This window comes from Lygodium microphyllum, chromosome 7, assembly GCF_053477565.2.
Source record: "Lygodium microphyllum isolate KBCC chromosome 7, Lygodium_microphyllum_v1.1.10, whole genome shotgun sequence".
NCBI lineage: Eukaryota > Viridiplantae > Streptophyta > Polypodiopsida > Schizaeales > Lygodiaceae > Lygodium > Lygodium microphyllum.
Window position 1 is genome coordinate 158903853 of NC_141141.1, and position 22379 is coordinate 158926231.

General features: G+C 47.0%; 1 protein-coding gene across 2 annotated transcripts in view; it reads left to right on the forward strand.

Annotated features, from left to right (window-relative positions):
* The window catches only part of SOS4 (pfkB-like carbohydrate kinase family protein), a 215922-nt gene that overhangs the window by 103532 nt on the left and 90011 nt on the right, over positions 1-22379 (forward strand). For both annotated transcript variants that reach the window (XR_015691438.1, XM_087682182.1), the window contains exon 8: positions 7913-7978. Coding sequence is in view for 1 of the 2 variants with exons in the window: in XM_087682182.1 (XP_087538308.1) it covers positions 7913-7978 (66 nt within the window). In the remaining variant the exon portion in view is untranslated. The remainder of the gene's footprint in view (positions 1-7912; positions 7979-22379) is intronic.

The window sequence follows — 22379 nt, forward strand, 5'->3', positions numbered from 1 at the left end:
TCATATGTAACTGTGGCGGCGTGGGATACTTTGGGCGCACAAAAACCCAATCAAAAGGAGTCAGTGAGGGCCCCACCACTGTGCGCCAGATTTGGGACAAGAGAGACCAGATATTCTTGGCGAGCGGGCAAGAAAGAAAACGATGTCTGGCCGATTCCGCCGTAGTGGTACAGAAGAAACAATTGCCATTCGAGATTCGACGCTTGGAAAGGGCCGAGGCAAGAGGAAGACCACCAATCATTACCCGCCACAGAAAGACCTTGCATTTGAGAGGTGCCCTATTCTGCCATCCCTCCATCAGCGTTGCTTGCCACCATGACAAGGATTTCCGCAGGCCCCAAACAGTATTAGCTTTCACACCCAGCCATTGGTGATCTTTAATAAGAAGATGATACACCTGATTAGTAGAGGCCTTTTCCAGAGTCAACCGGCCTGCAAGGTCCCAATCCTGCCAAGGGCGATCCATAGCCAGGGCAGGAAAGGGTTGCCTACCCTGAAGTTCCGACGAAAGCTTCTCCCATAAATCACGGTATCCGCGCGGGATCCTGAAAAGTCTCCTAGCGGTCCGAAACGATGCGAGGACATTGCGAGTAGCAAGGGTAGCATCCGCAATCGAAGTCACACCCAAACGGGCCATGCGATTAAATCTTGGTCTGAGCTGATGTTTATCTTCCCATGAAAGTAATCTGGATACTGCCAACAATTCCAGCTGGAAAGAATTAGTCTGCAAGCGATCCCCTACAGGATGCCAACGGGTCTTTTGGAGCACCACTTTCCAAGATCCGACCAAGTGCTGTAACAAAGAGGAAGAGGGACTGGAAAATTGAGAGTCAGCATTAAGGACATGCCACCATGAGGCCCGAAGCCGTGTATTGCCCTGGCGGAGCCCGCTATCCTCAAGAAAATAACGGGCTATGATGGTCCACGGGTGATGATCCGCACACATGGCACGAAAAAGAGACCAACGAAGAGCCAGCATATGAGTTTCTGCATCCAAAATAGCTCCACCACCCATGCGCTTAGGGGTACATGCATGTGACCATGAAATCCAGGAAATGCCTGCCTGTAGTGAATCTTTCTTCCATAGCATGAAACGAATGGGATGGGTGAGAGCCTTCAAAGTAGTGGGCGTCCATGGCAGTAATGGCAGGAAATACGTCAGCATTGGTAGCATAATTGTCTGAGCCACTTTGAGGCGGACATGGAACGGCCAGGCTTGCGAGTTCCAATACATAAACTTCGCGGCCAGTTTTTGTGAAATCCACTCCAGTAGGTCCTTTGGCCGTACATCCACCCCCAATGGGTATCCAAGATGCCTAACAATGGAGCCACGGGAAACCACCTGGCCCTGCCAGCCTAACGACTGTAAATCCGGCTCCGTGCAACTGAGAATGGCCGACTTAAAGGCATTGATGCGAAGACCAGAGGCTTGACCAAAGAGCGTCCAAACATCTAATGGCTTGCGAATGTTGTCCCTGTCCGCCTGCAAAATCATAAAGGAGTCATCAGCCAAAGATTTGCTAATGAAGTGCTGCCCCAAAGGAAGAGATAACCCTGCCAGCTGGGCAGAAGCCGCCATGGAGGATAACATTGAAAGGACCGGGTGAGTCGCGAGGGCAAAGAAGAGAGGGCTCAAAGGGCAACCCTGTCTGACCGAGCGTGCAAGGACAAATGGCTCTGTAACCCCACCATTAAGCATAACTCTTGAAGAAGCCTCAGTACTGATGGTGTAAATCAATCGAGACATCCGGATACCAAAGCCCATAGCAGACATAAGATCGGCAAGGAAAGACCAGTCCACACAATCAAATGCCTTTTCCAGGTCCAATTGAATCAAGACCACTTGCTGATTGGAGTGCCGCGCATAGTCAATAGCCATTTGCACATTTAAGATATTATGCAAAATGTTGCGGCCCTTAATGAACCCATACTGGAGAGGGTGCACAATAGCTGGAAGGTGCTTGTGAAGCCTATTTGCCAGTACTTTGGAAAAGATTTTATACATCGCGCCCATCAACGAAATCGGTCTCCAGTGTTGCAGCTTTGACGGCGAAGGGACCTTGGGAATCAGTTTGATAAGGCCTTCTTTCCATGAAGAAGGCATGACCCCTGTTTCCCAAACCTGCTGAAACATGACCACCAAAGGCTTTACCAACTGCGTTGCCGAGTGCTCAAAAAATTCATTAGTGAGACCATCCCAACCAGGACTTTTATCCTTAGGCAGGTGCAACAAGACATCCATAACCTCCTCTTCGCAAATATCCGCCTCCAAAGTGGCTTGCATATCAAATGGGACCTGCTGGTGGACCAGATGATAGAAGACCGAGCGGGCATGCATAACCTGGTTGGACGGCAAGGAAGAGGAACCAAAAAGATCCATAAAATAATTTCTGCACATATCGATAATGGTCTGTGGATCAGTGACCATGCGACCGTCCGAATCCTGGAGTCGCGTCATGTTTTCGCGGGCCGAAGAAGCATGCAAGGCGCGAAAGAACTTATCAGACTGGCAGACACTATCTTGCAATGTGTCAGTCAAGTTTTGCAGCTTGGCTTGCTGATAAGATTTCAAGCTAAATACTTGAATAAGATGGGCCAAACGCCTCTCCAGGGACAGTAGAAAATCATCATCTGGGGAGCTCAGGAGCAAGGAACGGACCAAGGCCAATAAGTCCTCTGCTGCATGTCGACGACGGCGACAAAGAGAGGCATTATGAATCCCATACTGCCGAGCAACCCGCTGCACATTAGAGAGCAGGTGTGCGAACGAAGCCAAGCCCTCAGAGGCGAAGTCCAATAAGAACCTCTCAATCAATTGCTGCATATAACCCTGAAAAATTGGATGCTTCAAATAAGAGGAATTGAAGCGTAAAGGGAGCTTATTCAGCAATTGTCTAAAAGGTGCAATGGGTTGTGCCCGCATCTCAAGCTGGAGGGGGAAATGATCTGACAACGCATATTGCTGCAAGACCTTCATCTCCAGCATCTCGGGAAGAAAATCATCCCCCTGCATGATATACATTCTGTCCAGTCGCGACCAGGTGGTCGCATATTGTGCAGAATGAAAAGTGAAACCTGAAACAGAAGGGTGAAGCCACGACCAAAGATCTTGCTTAAGTACGTGCAAAGCAAAGGAGTTCCACACCCGGCTTTCTGGCATATCCATGACTGAATGCCCTGAGGTGGACTGAGAAGAGTCAATACACATATTGAAATCTCCCATCAAAAATCCCCTGCGACCAAGTGCCATGGAGCCTTGCAAAGTCGACCATAGATCCCGTCGGGATGCGGGATCATTCGGAGCATAGAGCCCCAGCAACCATAAAATCTCTCCTTCAAATAAGACTTCGATCACCAGAAATCGGCCGTGCACATCGTTTTTAACAAGAACAGGCTGGTATTTCTCATGGACAATCATCAGCACGCCCGAGTAGTGCTTAGCAGGTGTCCCTGCATAAAACAGACGGAATCCATGGCAATCCACAACTTTTCCTGCCTCACCATGACTTTTGTGCTCCACTGCACACAATACATCCCACTGGTTCTCATGCAAGACAGACCACATGGTATGTTGCTTATGGCGAGAGCAAATGCCTCGCACATTCCACGTGGCAATCTTCATATATTTTCAAAAAAGGAAGTCAGGAACGAGGCGCCTGTTGCCTCGATTGCACCTTTTCCGCGAGGGCATCCAGGACACCCTCATCCAGAAAATCAGCCAATACTGCAAACGAATTCAGGCGACCTGCTTTAGAGGTAGAAGGGAAATCCACTGCCTTGGGAGTAGGGCGGGAATAACGCCTATCCCAAGGTGTAATCACATTACCTTTTGCATCAAATGCCAGCTTAGCAGGTGGGCCCTTGGGGCCTGCTGAATAGCCTTTCCTTGAAGACGGATAACGGGGGGCGGACGGGGCCATAGTACGCGCATCCTGCTGTGAGGTGACCATGTCTTTCCTGCGCGTGTACGTGCGCACAGAATCCAGAGAAGCATTAGGCCCAGCATCTGCTAGGCCTGCGTCCAACTGTTTACCTTTTTTTTGTCGTGCCTCAATCCAGTCAGTGTTAGGAGAATCCAAACCCCGGACCTGTTGTTTGCCTTTATCCATGACAGTAGGTGGCTGAAGGGTCTCCTGTGCCGGGGCATCGAGCACCATGTCATCCTTGGGCTGCACAACCTGCGCCTCCTCAGAAGACGGTTGCCGTTCCGGGCATTCGGCCACAAAATGCCCTAGTTTACCACATGAAAAGCAGTGTCCGGCAAAATTGCCCCATTTCAGGCGAAAATGCAAAGGATGCATGCCTGAACAATTGAGGCGAAGCCACGCAGGCCTTTTCCTGGCCGTATCCCATAGCATGCATAAACGATTTCGGTTCATGGCCCTGAGGCTCGGGGGAACCAGCACTGTGCCCACAACCGCCATCGCATCCTTCAACAATGGCCAGTATACCGCTGGACAGTTTTCCACTTCCACCAACACCGGGCATTCTCGTTGAAGCAGACGCTGGAAGTCAGCCATAGGGCGCCATGGTACCACATGGACTAAGCGGCGATCAAAGAATAGTGGCAACTTGGACAGGAGCTCAGCTCGATGCGATTCCGATTTCAACAGCACCTCATAAAAACCGCGAGGTCCAAGGAATATCTCCTCAACACATTCCCCTTGCAGTAAATGGTGCATCCATTGGCGAATATGTGAGAGCACTGGGATCCTGCCGGTGAAAAAAAGTATAACTGCACGGTCGTAAAACACCGAGAAGGACCGCAAGACTGATTTTGGGTCCACCGTGGCTTCCAGCACATCATCCGCAGCCGCAGCAGAGAAAGTATCATTGTTATGCTGGACATAATCGCCAAGCAGAGTATTGGCAAAGTCCAGCAGATGTTCCCAGTCAATTTCCTGCGAATCCACAGGCTCAGAGGCAACCTGCGCATAGGAACGGTCCTGAGGACCCATTGGCTCGTCTGAAGTGTGCTTGGAGCGTTTGCCTGCAGGCGGCAATTCAGAACCCGGAGGCGGCTCCTCCGTGCATGGCACCATATCCTCCGGCTCCTCTGTATCGGAATCAGGGCCAAGGGCTGCCACCGTCCGGTCGAGAAAATCCATATCCAGGCCAGCCATACTGCTGTCTTCTCGCTTTCGCTCGCTCCCACACTCTCTCTCTTTTTCGCGCTGTGCAAGTCCCGGAGGGCTCTCTCTCTCTCTCTCTCTTCTCTCTCTCTCTCCCTCTCTCACTCTCTCTCTTTGTACAAGAGCAGATCAGATCTCGGAGGCGAGCAGGGTTGCAGTCACGTGCTGCCAGATTAGGGTTCCCTTTCCGTGTCACGGCACCGCAAGATGCAGAGGGCAGGCACCCGCGGGCAGCAGGCGTAGGGCAGGGGGCGGACAGGACAACTGCGGTCTCAGACGAGCAGCTGTCGACAGCAACTGACGGAACGGGGGCAGAGGACGGGAGCTCAGGCGATGGAGGCGCAGACGACGGAGCCTCTGACGGACGACAGGGGCCCAGGCGACGCGGGCTGAGGAGCTCAGGCGACGAGGGCACGGACGACGGGAACGCAGACCAAAACGACGGGGGCCCAGGCGACGGGGGCCGAGAGGCTCAGGCGACGAGAGCACGGACGACAGGGACGCAGGTCAACGACGGGGGCTCAGGCGACGGGGACGGGGGCTCCATCGCCATCTCGGACCGCTCTCTCTCTCTCTCTCTCTCTCTCCCTCTCTCTCTCTCTCTCTGTGTACAGAGCAGGGGGCACGCTATCCCGTACACTGCCTCTCTGACGATGGTCAGGTTTAGCGTTTTATAGGAGCTGGGCGCCTCTGCACGAAAGGAGGAGCACACGCAGGCGGAGCCTCGAACAGCAGCACAGGCGAAGTTGAAGGGGCGGCTGCAGACGTTTCAGCGGAACAGGCAGTAGACAAGGCGGAACGAAACAGGGCGATGCGCAGGGCTGAGACGTAAGAGACGTGGGCCTATGTGACTGAAGGGCGACGGCAGGGGTCCCCGCGCCCAGGACAGACGATTGATGGGCGAGGGCGAGGGCAGGGACAGGACTGGGCGACGTGGCGACGGGGCACCCTGGCTCGTGGACGAGGGGGCGTGCAGGCGTCGGGGCAGGCAGGCGACTGGGCGCGCAGAGAACGGGCCGCTCAGGCGACAGGCTCGCAGACGACAGGACGCGACGGCAGTCAGACGACGACGGGGCGCGACGGGCAGTCAGGTGACAGGGCGCGACGGGCAGTCAGGCGTCGGGCAGTCAGACGGCGCGACGGGGCACGCAGGCAACAGGGCGCCATCTCTCTCTCTCTCTCTCTCTCTCTCATGCTCCAGAGTCTCTCACCATCCATCTCCAAGGAGTCATCTTCAGATCCTCTTGATGAGCAATCTCATGCAGTCCGTGAATTACATTGATGATGTTGATGATAGTAATGGCTCATCCTAGGCCTCTTTCTCCATCCATCCTACACTTTTCTTTTTTGTATGACTATTTGTGCATGATGCATCCACTCCCATCTATCTACTTGTAAGTTGTAGCTCATGTTGCGCATGCGGCAGGCCATAGAGGTGTTGGCTTGTTCGCTATCCCGTACATTGCCTCTCTGACGATGGTCAGGTTTAGCGTTTTATAGGAGCTGGGCGCCTCTGCACGAAAGGAGGAGCACACGCAGGCAGAGCCTCGAACAGCAGCACAGGCGAAGTTGAAGGGGCGGCTGCAGACGTTTCAGCGGGACAGGCAGTAGACAAGGCGGAACGAAACAGGGCGATGCGCAGGGCTGAGACGTAAGAGACGTGGGCCTATGTGACTGAAGGGCGACGGCAGGGGTCCCCGCGCCCAGGACAGACGATTGACGGGCGAGGGCGAGGGCAGGGACAGGACTGGGCGACGTGGCGACGGGGCACCCTGGCTCGTGGACGAGGGGGCGTGCAGGCGTCGGGGCAGGCAGGCGACTGGGCGCGCAGAGAACAGGCCGCTCAGGCGACAGGCTCGCAGACGACAGGACGCGACGGCAGTCAGACGACGACGGGGCGCGACGGGCAGTCAGGTGACAGGGCGCGACGGGCAGTCAGGCGTCGGGCAGTCAGACGGCGCGACGGGGCACGCAGGCAACAGGGCGCCATCTCTCTCTCTCTCTCTCTCTCTCTCTCATGCTCCAGAGTCTCTCACCATCCATCTCCAAGGAGTCATCTTCAGATCCTCTTGATGAGCAATCTCATGCAGTCCGTGAATTACATTGATGATGTTGATGATAGTAATGGCTCATCCTAGGCCTCTTTCTCCATCCATCCTACACTTTTCTTTTTTGTATGACTATTTGTGCATGATGCATCCACTCCCATCTATCTACTTGTAAGTTGTAGCTCATGTTGCGCATGCGGCAGGCCATAGAGGTGTTGGCTTGTTACCCTCATGTGTTCATCTCATATACTCTAATGGCCTTGCTGTTTTGTCTTTAAACATATGTTCCAACGTTTGTAGTCCAAAATAATTAAGTTGATTTTTTTCATACTAATATTGTACGGTACCTTATAAAAATTTAAGGTACCATTTAGTATGGTATTTTATTGTACCATACTGTATCATACTTTTCGTACCTGACAACCATGGTACTATGATGTACGACAAGTGTGTAAAAACATCTGAATAAGTTGACAAAAACTGTCTTTCATATTTCCACTAATGTAAGGCAAGCTGAATTCTACTGTAAGGTGCTTAATTTGCTCTTGTGCATTTGAGATATACACTGCAATGAAGCTTCTAACTCCCATTTATGCAGAGAATCTTCCATTTGATGAGAGTTAGTTTTCTCGGGGCTTTATTGACCAGAATAATTGCTGTAATTAAGCCTTTGCTAATTTGCAGTGTCCACTCTACTTTCATTCTCGGTACTTACGGCTGCTTGACCTGCAGGTGGTAATTACTAGTCTTGAGATGAATGGGACTTTACTGCTGATTGGAAGCAACTTAAAACACAAAGTAAGTCTTGTTTTATATGGAAGATCTATATCGGACAGAAGCTTTAGGGATTTGAATCTTTTGCTTCTATGTATTTATTGTAGTTTTTGCTAGACTTGCAAGCTGAGATGTAGATGCTCTCACATATCATTTGAGATTCAGGAATTTGTTTGGTCTTTAAGCAAAAATGTGTCTATCTTCATCACATATATCCTGTAAAGTTGTGAAGATGATATGGCATAGTGCAGGGCAATAGGCATCAGCATATTCACCTGAGCTGTGCTTCAAAAGGTGTTGAGAAATGCATCCTGTCTAAATACAGTGTCTATATCTAAGTTCAAAAAAGATTACATTTCTTTTTTCCAGGAAAAGAAATTTCTATTAATAACACCTCGCCAAATAACCTGAGGTAAAATACAAAGTACAAAGAACTCTGTGAAGAGTAATTGAGTACACCACAAATACAATGGTTGTGTGAACAAGCAATCTGGTGGGTTGTAATGCCAAACCATTTGAGGGACAGTATGGAAGAAAGCGCTTGAATCCCATGTTTGGAGAAAAGCCTCTCTTCTCTTCCTCATCCTCTTAGAGCTGCCCTGCATCCTCTCCCATCTCTCACAAAGAAGGCGAATGATCTCCGTCTAGATCCTTGATAGAGTCTCTGCTATGGTTACATGTGAGGGACAGTATGGAAGAAAGCGCCTGAATCCCATGTTTGGAGAAAATCCGCTCTTCTCTTCCTCATCCTCTTAGAGCTGCCCCGCATCCTCTCCCATCTCTCACGAAGAAGGCGAATGATCTCCGTCTAGATCCTTGATAGAGTCTCTGCTATGGATACATCTAGAAGGTCAATAACATGGCTGCATCTTGCAGTCCAAATATACCCGGTCATCATGCTGGGAATCAACTCCCATATGTGGTAGTCCGTGAGTCCACTGTGCCTGTGAGTAATCTGGAGTGAGAATTGTGTGCAGATGCTATCCAATGGTAAGAAAAGAGTGGCTTCCTTGAACATCCTCATAGCTGCATCCTGGGCCTCTATCTATGACCCATACTATAGCCCCCCAAGTAGCCACCATGGTCTCTGCTGTGCTGTGAAATACTATCCAGAGGGCTCTCTCCAAACCTCATGGGATCTAGGGTAGTTCCATAGGCAATGTCTCTGTGTCTCCGCTAGGTCACTGCATCTCGCGCATGCTACTAGGTCCTTGCTATATCTAAGCCACGTGCTAACTACTGGGCTCCTATGAGCTACAAGCCATAGGAAGAGAGATATCTTCCTAGGCCTGAAGCTATCATGTAGCCTCCTCCAAAAGTCACATAGGAACTCCTTTGTGATTCCCTCTCTGTGGTAATGGGGGGAGACTGCTGGCTGATCTTACTCATTCGTATTCTCCTCCCTAGCCTGGTAGTGTAGCCAAAGAAGGGCACATCACAAGGTCTATCAAGGAACGGATCCCTCCACACCCACTCTCCTGAGTCCCACTGTAATCTCTGTAGAGGTCTCCTTTGGTAAGCCCAATATCTCCATCCATCAACCAAGCAGGTGGCTGGGTCTGGGTTGATGTGTCACTTCCTCTCGAAGTGAGCCACTACCATGATCCTCTGTCTGGAGCATCCAATGAATGCTGTCTGGTCGAGGTCCTCTCGTTGGAGGCAGCCATCCTCCTCAACCATAAAAATAAATATCCAATATTTGCTAGTCACAAAAACTGCTAGAAGAATGTCCACTTTGGAGAAGAGACTAATTCAAGTCTGAGAGGTGTTTGTATCTGTCCACCAATCTGGTGGAACTCCCTCCATCACAAACTCAATCACAACTCTTGCTCCTGTGAGCTCCTAAAGTGCTTGTCTCTGAGCTTCATGCAGAAGCTTCTAGAGTGCAAACCAATCTCCCACTGAAACAACGTGTAAAAAGAATCTCTCCCATGATAAGTATGTCCTCTATTCAAGAGTGTGGTCGAGGTCTAATCTCAAAAGGTGATTAAAGAGAAGAGGCTGCCTTCTCTTTTCTTCAGCTGTCATGGGAGTAGGTGGTGAAGCCTTGGTAGTATAAATCTCCAGGCTCTGATAATACAAGTTGCAAATTTGACCTCAAAGCTCCTCCCTAAGTCCCTAGTCTTGATCTCTTGAAAAATCTAGTGGATGCTAGGCTGCCATGGTCCTCTGTGTGCAGGTGACATAGCATCTAGCCTGCCTATCAGAAGTTTCTTCCAAGTCTCTTCACTTGGAAGCACACCCCTAACAATGAGCTTAGCCATCAAGGCTTTGCTTTGGCTATCTGGATCTATGATGCCCAACCCTCCCTTGGACTAGGCTGTATGATGACATCCCAAGCAACCTTCGCTGTGGTAGGGCTCCCATCTCCTCCAGACCAAATGAAGTTCTTGATAGGGCGCTTCACCTGGCCGATGCATGACATGGAGAATACCCAACAAGAAGTGATGTACCACATAGTCGCAAGAAGGACCTGGTTGGCAACCACTACTATCCTTGCTAGTGCGAGTCTCGCAGAGCTCTAATAAAGAAGCTTCTGTCTTATGCTCAAGATGAGAGGTGCTAGCTGTTGTTTTGAGGTAATGTCAGTCCCCACATGGCATCCAAGCTATGTCACTATGGTTCCATGGGGAATCCACGTGAAATCCTCATGCGGTCACCACTATGGTTGCCTAGTGTCACATACCCAAAATCCATTGTACTTGTGCCAATTAATTAAGGCACCTGCTGCTCTGCAAAATAACTCAGTGGTCAATACAAAGGCCCTAAAGTTACTCTCATCCCCGTCTAGATAGACTGTTATGTTGTTTGCAAACTCCACATCTAGAAGCTCCTCAAACTCAAGGATGGGTAACCTGATGCCTTTGATGTGTGTAGATTTGTCTCTCAAGAAGGAGCTCATGGCTTTTGCTACAAATAAGAACAAGAAGGGGGATTGGTGGGCAGCCTTGTCCAATTGGTTGTTGAATGCTGAATTTGTCTCCTGGTGCCCCATTGGTCATAACCTGTCTATGAGCTGAGGAGTAAAGAGCTGCTATTCCCTTGACCCACTACTTCGGAAATCCCATCCTCAGCATCGTACACTCTAGCATAGTCATATGCCTTCTCAAAGTCGAGAAGTAGCACGATAAGGTCCTGGTTCCTAGATTGAGCCATAGCTGTGGACTCCTAGAAAGTGAAGATGTCCAAGATGCTGCACTCCTGGACAAAATGTATCTATGTGGGGTGGATGATATTTGGCATCGATGGGGCTAATTTGAGATTGATCACCTTTGCAAGGACCTTAGAGGTAGTTCCAAGCAAAGTGATCAGTCTCCATTGTGTGATTTCCAGTTTGTCTCCACTTCCTTTGGAAATGAGGTGAATCAATCCCTTGGAAAGTCTCTCTGGCATGACCCTTGATGGCATGATTTCCTAGAAAGTTGAGATGAGACCTACACTGATGAGGTTTCACTAGCGCAAAAAGAACTTATCCAATCCGTCTCCTCTTGGACACTAGCCTGAGGATAGTCCCAAAATTGCCTTCTGCACTTCCTCCTTTGTAAAATGGGCCATCAAGTACGTGCTCATCATGTCTATAATCACCTTTTTTGAGCTTTGCTATACTGTCTCTCTGTCCTCTCATAGCCTAGCAGCTTAGTAGTGGACCTAAGTAAAGCTGTGTAGTATTGTATAGCCACCTGTCTTGCCTCCAAAGGGCCCTGTGCAATGTATCCATTTACTCTCTTGAGTCTCCTAACCCCCTATCTAGAGTGTTTTGGACTTGTATTGAAAAAATCTCTGTTAACCATGTCACCAGACTGAGTCCACAATGAAGCTTCTCTAAAAGGGCCTCTCTTCTCCTTGTGGCCTTTTCTCTAAAGAAGGGACTGATCTCCTATAAGCTCTCATCTAAGTGACTAGCTGCTCGTCCAACTAAGAAGGGTCTAGATCTCCATATTTGTGTGATTGACTTTCTAAGATTGTCCTCATACTTCAAGTGCGCTCACTAGAGTGAGATCCTCCGACTCTCTCAAAGAGGAGCTGAATAGGTGAGTGGTCCAAGAGGGTTGTGCTAGGTATGATACCCATTAGGATGCCCCTGTCAAGGCCCAATCGTCCACATAAAATCGATCAATCCTAGAGAGAGTCCTGGCTCCCATTGCCTTATCTCTCCAAGAGAGCCGGAGTGATCCTATGGACTTGCCAAACTCTGCTGTGAACCATGGGTCTTGGCCTCTAATCTGAAGTAGTAACTCCTCCTAGGAAACACACTCTCCTCCTCGAATAGTTTCCATGTATCTTTCTCTATTTTCCTCAAGAGCCTCCACTCATGCTAGGCATGATACCCATTAGGCCGCCCCTGTTAGAAGCCCAATTTTCCACATAAGATTGGTCAATCCTAGAGAAAGCCCTGGCTCCTACTGCCCTATCTCTCCTTGAGAATTGGAGCGATCCTGTGGGCCTACCAAACTCTGCTATAAACCATGGGTCGTGGCCTCTAATCTGAAATAGTAACTCCTCCTAGGTAGCTTACTCTCCTCCTCTAATAGTTTCTGTGTATCTTCCTCTCCTGTCCTCAAAATCCTTGACCATATTAAAGTGGCCCCCTACTATCCAATGATTCACGTGTGGTAGGGATTGAGTACGGGTAGTCCAAAGTTGTCTTCTATCTCATTGGCCATTCGGGTCATAAATGACAGACAGACCAATAAATAACTCCTCCACTCTCATTGAGGCCCACAGTTCTCCTTGGAATCCCAATACCCGAGTCTTGTGCAGACTGTGTCCTCTACTTCCCAACACATGCAAACTCTAGCTTGTATCCCTGCACCTTCCACAACTGCTACCTAATAAGTGTGACTCTGGCGTGGCAATAGCTTCCCGTAGCAATGGGATATCCTTTGTACTAAGAGGTGGTTCTTGTGCATAGAAACATGAAACGGGGAACAAGAACAGGGAACGGGGACGGGAATGGGAACGCCAAACCTAGGGAACGGGGACGTGGGAACGGGAACGACATTTAAAAAATTAAAATTCATGAAAAAAATTTAATATTTCACTCATAATCCATGTGGACTCTGGAGTGTTAAAACTTAAAACCAAGGTATATAATCCACAAGGACAAATCATTTTAAGTTTTAACTTTAAGATATCATGCATTATTCTAAAACTACTCATTAGAAATTGAATTGCAACTTACAAGGCTCAAGAGGTAAGCTATTCAATTATAAATAATAAAATCCATAATACATATGCCAAAAATGATAAAACAATGAACAATGAACTAAACTTTCAAGTCTAAGCTAAAAGAACATGCCTATGGTACCATTGCCAAAAAACTTAAAAGATTACAAATATGAAATTGAAGTCTAATCTTTGAAAGAACATGCTCATTGCCCCAAAAAAGGCTACAAATATAAAGTCTAATCTCTAGACTGAAGCAAAATGCGGCATGCCAAAATAGCCCAAAGGGCAACTGCAAGGGTGCAAGACTCAAGTACAAATATAATATCGGCATGGCACAACTGTCAACAGCCCAAGTGTCACACTGTCACCAATGATCATAATATCATATATAATGTAAATGTGTCATGTATAATGAGACCCGTGATAAGTAAACTAAATCAAAGATCATGATTATGATTTGAGGCTGCTCTAACCACTCCTGAACTGCCAGCCTCATCATCATGTGTACAATGAATTGCTGAATCTCCCTCAACATCAGCATGTGTCTCCTCTTCTTGCTGCATCTCCCACTCTGTGAATGGATTGGGCTTTGCTGTCATACTGTTACATAACATTCTCAAATTAGCACTAACGAATACTAGATCGTTGGCTCTCTCCACACCAAGACGGTTCCTCTTCTTTGAAGCAATGTGAGTGTATGTACTCCACAATTGCTCCAAATAAGAGGAGCTAACTGACTGACTCAAAATACGGATGGCTAGTTACTGCAACTCAGGACCATCCGAACCATAGTCCTCCCACCACAAAGCTGCCCCAATCTTACAGCGATTCTCCTGTGCATCCCCACAACCAAAAGAACCGCGAAAGGTCCTATAACATGAAAGTTGATCTGTGATCTTTCGTCTAGTGCCATGATCAGGCACTAGACGAGACAGTATAAGTCTCCATGCATCCATAACCTCAGTGTCATTCTCCTGACCCTTGCCCTAGAAATCAGGATCCACAACAAATGCAACTGCATACTGCATGCATGGGTGAGCTATAGGAGTTCCATCTCGTAACAACTAAATGGTGTATCTCCTCATACGCCTCATCATTTGGTGCCAACTCCTGCAACTTTTCATTCAGTCTATCCATAGCCTCATATATCTTGCGAATGCAAGGTTGCATAGCATCCATAACCCTCAATAAATGTACAATAGGTGATACCACAACATCTATCCGCTTTACATCATCCCAAAAAGTGGAGTTATTTGCTTTCTCCAAGCATAAGACACCTGTAGGAGTATCTGGCAATGTTGATGAGGTAAACTCATCACTAAGAAATAATTGCCTCAAGGCACCACTGCATTCTCTTAACCTGCATAGCATCAAGAAATTAAAGGCAAATTTGGTATTAGAGTATTTTAAAAGTGTCTTCTTCGACCGCAAAGAGAAGTGATGGCGAAGAAACTGGTGATTCAAAACAAAGCTAACCATTTGACCTCCTTGCTCTATGATAGGTGCAATCCATGACAGGTTACCAATATCCTTTAGTAGATTGTTCAAGCAATGAGCTATACAATATGAAACTGTGATATGCGGATACTGTCCCTGAATAATAGCACGTGTTGCTCTATTTGTGGACTCTCCATCTGCAACAAATCCCACAACATGCTCTGGGCCAATAAGCTCAACACCTGTAACCCACTCTGCTGCAAGTACATCTCTTGACTTTCCTATCCCTGATGCATAATGTGAAGATATGAAATACATTTCCCCACGAGAATAAGCAACCATACCATGAATGGATCGCTTGCGTGTATCACTTGAACCATCAGTAATCAAGGAAACTCCATTTTTAGCCCACATGCTCTTTCTAGTCACTGCTGCTTGCTCAACAAGGCGCTTTTCCTTGTCAAGCAAAGTGGTGCGTAAGGTCTCTGATGATGGAGGTACATACGAAGGGCCATACTCACCAATCTTCTTGCACATCAATTTAAAATACTCTGACCTGGCTGCACGAAATTGAATGTGGTCATGATTAAAAAAGCGTGCCACTGATGTATCCACCTCTTCCTTCTTCTTGGGATCTCAACTAGCATCAAGTGTGCTTTGTCTACTTGCAACATGTGGCGCTGTTGATGCCATGGCTGATGCAATGCCTGCAGTAGGTGTGGAGGTAGCACTTCTTGATACTGACCATGCTCTAGATACATCTGATGGGGATGGTGTCACAAAAGTTGCAGGGTCAACTGCAACACGTCGTGGTCTAGATGCAAGATAAGCTTATTGACCTGCTACATGGTCACGAAGCTCCCTTTACTTCTCCAAGGTCACATTTAGACAAAACTGTATCTCTGAATTTGGCTCATGTAGGAGATGAGCTGGGACCTGATTATGCATAAATATTAAAATGGAACAAGGGGCAATGGGTATTCCATATTCTAATATTTTAGTAACTTTGAAAAATTAAAATCAATAAAAATTTGAAATACAAATGCTCGGCTCAATGGATTACCTTGTTTGCTCCACTAGTTCGCTTGTATGGGCAAAGCTTGCAAGTCCATGGTCGAGATCCTCCACCACTTAAAGGCCGGTCATCATTTACTTTTTCCCACCATGACCAATCATCGGACCTTCTTCCTCGACTACCAACCCAACGAGCGGGACAGGAAGACGAAGCCATTTATGATTTCAGGCTGAAAATTGAAGGCTCAAGAATAGAGACAATGAAAAATTGAAGGCTCGAGAGAAGGGAGAAGGCTCAAGAGTCAAGAATCACTCAAGAGTCGAGAGAGAAGGGAAAAGGAGAGAAGGGAGAAGAAGAAGAAGAAAAGAGGAGAACTTGGAACTTGGAGAAGAACTTAGAAGGAAGACTCAAGAGAAGAGGAGAAGAAGGAAGAGAAGGGAGAAGGTTCAAGGAAGAAGGAAGAAGAGAAGGGAGAGGTGAAGAGAAGGTAGAAGGAAGAAGAGAAGGAAGAGAAGGAAGAGGAAGAGAAAGAAGAGAAAGAAGAAGAAGGAAGAGGTTGGAGGTGGGAGGAGAAAGAAGAAGAAGGAAGAGAAGGAAGAGAAGAAAGAAGAAGAAGGAAGAGAAAGAAAGCGGCTGGGAGTAGGACGTAGGCGAACTAGGCGCAGGCGGGAGTAGGCGAACCGGGCGCAGGCGATCTGGAGCGGGAGCAGGACGCGGTTGCAGATCGTCCAAGGGGGATAAAGTGGGCGGCCGGCCGCAGGTAAGTTGTGCCACGTGGCATTCTCTATCTGAAATGGGACAGGGAACGTTCCATCAATTGAAAACGTAGTCCATGATGGATATATGCCGGGGACGGCGATTCCACGTGCCGGGGGGCCGTTCCGACCGTTTCTTGTCACTATGTGCTCTTGCAACATAAGAAAATCAACTGCTCCTCCTACTAATGCTTTGTGTACATCTTGCCTTATGAGGCTCCGTCCTTACTTGAAGTGTTGTCCTCCAAAGTCTTGTACGTTCCATGCGAGTATCCTCATGGAGTACATCTTAGCCTTTTTGGACTGGCGTGGCTATGCTGCCCACTCTTGTCTCTGTTGTCTCCTAGCATACACCCTCTCATGTGTCCTCTCTGCTATCTTTGCTGTAGGTTGGAGTGGGGGGAAGTCCTTGGAGTATACATTTTAGTCCTCTACCTCCTGCTCGCTCTCCTGTGTCTTCTTACCTTCACCTTGTTGGGTGTTAGGTACTTCAGATAGGATCAACTCTGGGATTGCCACTTGGTGACGTAAAAGTCTAGGAGATAATGGTATGTCTATAGCTTGCTGCATCTTGAGTCATTGCTGGTATCATTGCGCCTATGGGCTTTGTAACATCTATTTGTGGCGATGTTGTAATATGTTGTGGAATCTCTAGCTCTTGGATAATTAGGGGAGTGTTTTTGGAAGCCATAGGAGGCTGGGGTGGTACTGTTTGCCTGGTGGTCTAAGGTCCCTGACCACTCTCCACTATCCCTCTGCATGTCTCAGCTCTTAGACTCTCTGCTCCTGCCTCTGTGCCTTGTATGGGTGCTCTTGCTTGTGTTGTCTCTTCCTCTGTCTAGCATTGCGCCATCTTTGGCACTCTGCATGGCTTCTCCTCCGTGTCTTGGGTCTACTGCCTCCCTCATCTTTGGAGGAGGTTTGGTGCTGGTGAGCCTTGGGGCACCTTGCTACAAGATGTTCAATCATGCTACAATGGAAGCATTGGCTCGGAAGTGTTATGTGACAAGTTGTGTTAGAAAAGCTCCAGACAGAGGGACTCTTGATGGTTTGAGGAAGGGAATGTAAGGACTTTGTGGGAACAATAGCGCGAGCTGATGGCTATCTGTGTGGGCTTTTTGGTACTGCATTAGCAAAGGTGCTCTCTCTTTGTATGACATTGGCCGAATGCACTACCAATCTTGGAGAGGTATGGTGTGAAGTACTCATTGAGGCCAGGAAAAGAGATGGTGATGGTAGTGCCATCTCTGAGCGATGAGTAGTCTTGACCCTTCCATCTATATTAGTATGCTACTGATGATTTAACATCAAGCGGGCTGGTAACAAGTGTTGCCTCCATTTGCTCAGGTGAGCTTAACTTGAGCTTGAAGCACCCCTTCCCCAAGGGTGCCACTCATGTGACCTGGCGGGACTGCAGGTAAGACCCAGTTGGATGGAGTCCTTGAGAATGCGAACAAGTGGCCGATCTACAACCAATTTGCAAGCCAAAGAAAATTCCTCAAGGGTTGTCACTCTGTCCCTTAGTGTCAACTTTGTGTATGGAGCAAAGTGAATCGGCGAGCAGGCATCAACCACGTGTGTATGGGGGGGTGTACTGGAGCCTCTTGGTGGTGGTGGGGGACCGGCTTCAATCTCGTGCGATGCACTAGCTCCATGTGATTGTGGTGTGGGCTTTGACCGGATGATGGTGTCGAGCTTTGCTCTGGTGATTTTGGCACCTGCAAAAGGGGGATATGCTAAACTAGAGGAGATGGATGCGGCTTGAGCAAGGAACCGGATGGAGACTACAAGCCTAGTTGTCCACATTTGATAGACGGGTCAACTCGTCCGATCCATCTTGTCCAGTACGACACGTGTGATTATGTCCGATGGCATCTGATGGAAACATTTCGACTGTTTCAAAGTGCCTGTTTGTGACCATTTGGGATCACTCTTGGGGTAAATTATAGGTGTTCTTTAGGCTTCCTCTCCACAATACACTTGTACATAGCCCCAATCTCTCTCTCTGCCTTCCAGCAGATACTCTCTCCCTCTCTTTCCCTCTGTATGTTCAAATTCAAATTTCAAGCTCTCTATTCTCAAACTCTCTCTCCTCAAGCTCTCTAACCCCACTCCCTTAAGCTCTCCTTGGCCATATTTCCATTATACCTCCACTTTCAAGCTCTCCATCGGCCATCCTCTCTATCCTCAAGCTCATAATATGTAAACTCTTGGTATAAAGTCTCTAAATGCCTGAAGTGTATTATTTTGAGTCCCAACGTGAAGTATAGGCATTAAAGTTATATGTGCAAATTTTTTCATCAGACAGCATCGGACGTAGGTCCAAGTTTTATTAGTCCGATTAGTACCGTTCTAGTATCGGATGGTACCAATTGGACACCATCAAACGTGACAACCTTGGCTATGAGGATGGATGGAAAAGCTGAGTGGATTGTAGATAGACACTAATAGTCTTGGGAGGCCTTCCTCTTTCAAATGGGTGCCATGGATCATGGAGGCATGGAGAGAAGGCTCCTGATAGTATTCCTAGGCTCTTAGAGTGCCTTCACTGATTCCATATTGGAGACTGGGACAATATGTGGTGTGGTTAGATGATGTAGCTGGTAGATACCATCGCCTCAAACAATGGCCAGATCCTTCTTGTGCTTGATATCTTGCCATTGCCTTGGATCCGTGCTATTGTAGAAACCTCGATATGATCTATAGACTATGATCATAGGGTGCATAGATAGAATTGTGAGCTTTGAAGCAAAGATTGGGTTTAGGTTTTGTAGATTGTTAATGAGTGACACACATTATTGTTGAGTTAAGTAGGATTTGTGAGGAGGCATTGGTAGTAAGGCAACAATGTTGGGAGTAGAATGAAGCATGTCATACGGATATGGTAGCTATGCAAAGGTTGTTTAGAAGTCTACCGAGGAGTCACACCCTTTTGGCATAGGAGCTTTGGGCACAATAAACTATCTCAAACATCTAGTACTGAAGGATGGAATTATCTTTTAGAGCCTCCATGTTTTTGGTCAAGAATGGGAACACCATGTGTCAACAATTTCTGTTATGTACGCCATCATAGCATCTTGGGGGATTCGGCTTAGACTCCCTAAGATTGATATGGAAGAGGGCAAACATGCCCATAGGAGGTGATCGGGCAAGCTATGGACTTCTACAAGAGAGTTTGCTACTAGGATTATATCATAGCATGGGTTCTTTGGTGCAAGGTGGAGTTATGTGGTTGCATCCTGAGTCTAGTGTTACGAAAGATGTGTTGTTCTCTCTTGGCACTTTTTATTATGAGTGACACTAGCCTTCCTTCTCGAAAAGGGTGGTGAAGACTTGGCTAAGCACTTAGTTACAGCAATAAACAAATTCACAAAACCGAAATGTACACTTTACCATACAATCTTGGACATTGGACACCCTCTTGGCCCCAAACTAGTGTCTCTTGTGGTATTTCTTTAACTTATATTGCAATTGGAAGGAGTACAATTGAGATTCTTCAATCTCCTCTATTGATCCAAATGTCCATTGCTATCATAAATGATCAGCAAGGATTTTGAGCAATTTGCCCCTTGATCTTCACCTAGGACTTGTCAAATCTTGACCCTTGATGACTGGTCAAATGTTGCCCCACATCAATTGGAATGGGTTGGCATCTGAAATCTTTGGCGATTCCTTGAATTTCAGCTGCTGATTTCAGTCTTCAATGCTGATTCCTTGAATTTTAGTTGCCGAAGTTCCAATGTGGCTGCTAGACCCTAATTTCTGTTGCAAATTAGGTTTTACAACAGAAATTCCTTTGCTGTCCATCAAATCTGGCTGAGATTTGTTGAGATTACAAGAGAATAGGCTGGAGAAGATGGAAGAATGCTGTGGAGAGAGAAATTTCCGAATTTCTTCGTGAGAAACCCCTAAAAATGGCTGCTGCTCTTGTTTGGATCAGCCTAGAAGCTGTCAGTTGCTGCTAAATTGGCCAGATACGGCTGTTGCCTGCATTAAATGCTGTTGCCAGCTCCTGTGGGGATCATAAATGTTGTTGTGTGCTCTTGGGAAGGTGTTTACTGCAGTTGGCAGCCTCCAAATGGTCTCCACAGCAGGGAAATGCAAGGAGCAGCCACAATCCAGTAAATGAGCCTCTACCAGCCCCAAAGCTCTTGTAGGGCTTATCAATGTTGCTGGTGCTCCTGGGAAGGTGTTTCTTGTAGTTGGTAGCCTCCAAATGGTCTCCACAGCAGGGAAATGCAAGGAGCAGCCTCAATCCAGTGAATAAGCCTCTACCAGCTCCAAACATCCTTCTCCCCCATTGCATGGGAATTTTTGTCAAGTGGCAGCCTTTGTTTTCCAATTCCAGCCAATTACATTAATTTTTGGAATTAAGTTATTCTGAAAATTCATTCAGCCCTGTTTGACCCTCCCCAAAATTAGATGTGCCCATCCACAATTTAATTGGCTAGGCCATTTGCAACCCCAAGTCGTCCCAACCCTTAATTAACCCCTACAAAGGCACTCATTAATTAATGAGTGCTTAGTCCCTAGGGTCAGTAGTGACACTTATAGGCCAATTAATTGTCCTAGAGCCAAATTGATAGCAACTACCACCTAGAATCACCTGGCATAACTTGTTACAACTTTTGCCATTGACACTCAGTTTCCTCAAGATCCTTGGCTTGTTACCGTGAAATGTCTGCTATGTGCATCACAACATTACACATCTGATGATTAAATTAATCAAATGTCTCTAGCAAAAGCAGAACATCCAAAAATTTCATGTCCTCGTGATAGACCTTCCTTTTGAAATCCCTACAATCATCCCTGATTGCACATGTGTTAAAGTAATACAACATTGGAATTTCCATAAGCCATCACAGTCAACACAATATTGGCCACTTCTATTTACCCATGCTACATGCCCAACACTTGCTGAAAATTTCTAGCCAATATAAACATAACATAAAACTGAAAAATAGTCTAGAACTTGTGAGAACAGATAGAGATCGAAGCTCAGCTGAGAGTGGAGTAGACAGTGTAGAGTGTGAGAGGACGACACCCAATGCAATAAACTGAAGTATAAGGTGCAAGTACAAAGTGCAACCCTGAAACCTTAGGGTTGTAAGAGGGTGTTCACACCCGAAGTGTGGGAAATGTGATAAGTGCCCAAAATTGTGTAACATAGACACTAAAATAAAGAGAATAAATCTGGGTTAAAAAACCTCTTGTACAGAGAGTAAAAAGTGCCCCAGTGTCCTACTAAAGATCACCGACACTCCTTTGTGAGCGTAGGCGTGAGTGAAACCCAACAGAACTATTGCCAGAAACTATGCATCCATTTCTCATGTTTCTCAATTGTTCTGACTAAAGAACTGTAGTACAACATAAACTGAGCATAAACCATGGCTGAATTGTCAATGGCATTCACTAAACATATTGCTGTCCATAGAACTAGCTAAAAACCATTGATAATTGAGCATTAACTAATCATATGCTGATTTGAAAACTTATCACAAATTGATGCAAATGTGATCCCAAATTGATGTAAGAGTATAATCTCAATGCTACCTTCCCCTTGAGCATAAGGCATTTCTTTGGACCCCTTGCTTTGCTAAGCTTGACTGAGCCCAATCCAAATTTGGCTCTAACTGAAAAGCATGAAGGTAAAGCTACAACAATTGAGGATGGTCTACCAAGTCATCCTCTTCGATCCATTTAGTATCCATTGGTGAATAGTTGTGAAACTTCACCAAATACCTTCTAGAATCTTTACCTCTGACCATTCTTTCATTATGTGCCAAAATTTGCTCAGGTACCAATATCTCATCTAGCTCCTCAACCTCGTGTTGAATTTCAACATATACATCCTCTGGCACATTGTTGAGCTAAAAATGCATTAGCTTCACTTAAACAACCCCAAAACATGCTTAATTAATGAAGTAACCTTGTTTATTTAAAAGAAATGCGTTCCTAGAGAGTGTTTGTGTCCTATAAGCACAAACCCACTTGGGAGGGCCCAAACTTTCTATAAATAGGTATGCTGCCCTCCATTCAGTATATCTCA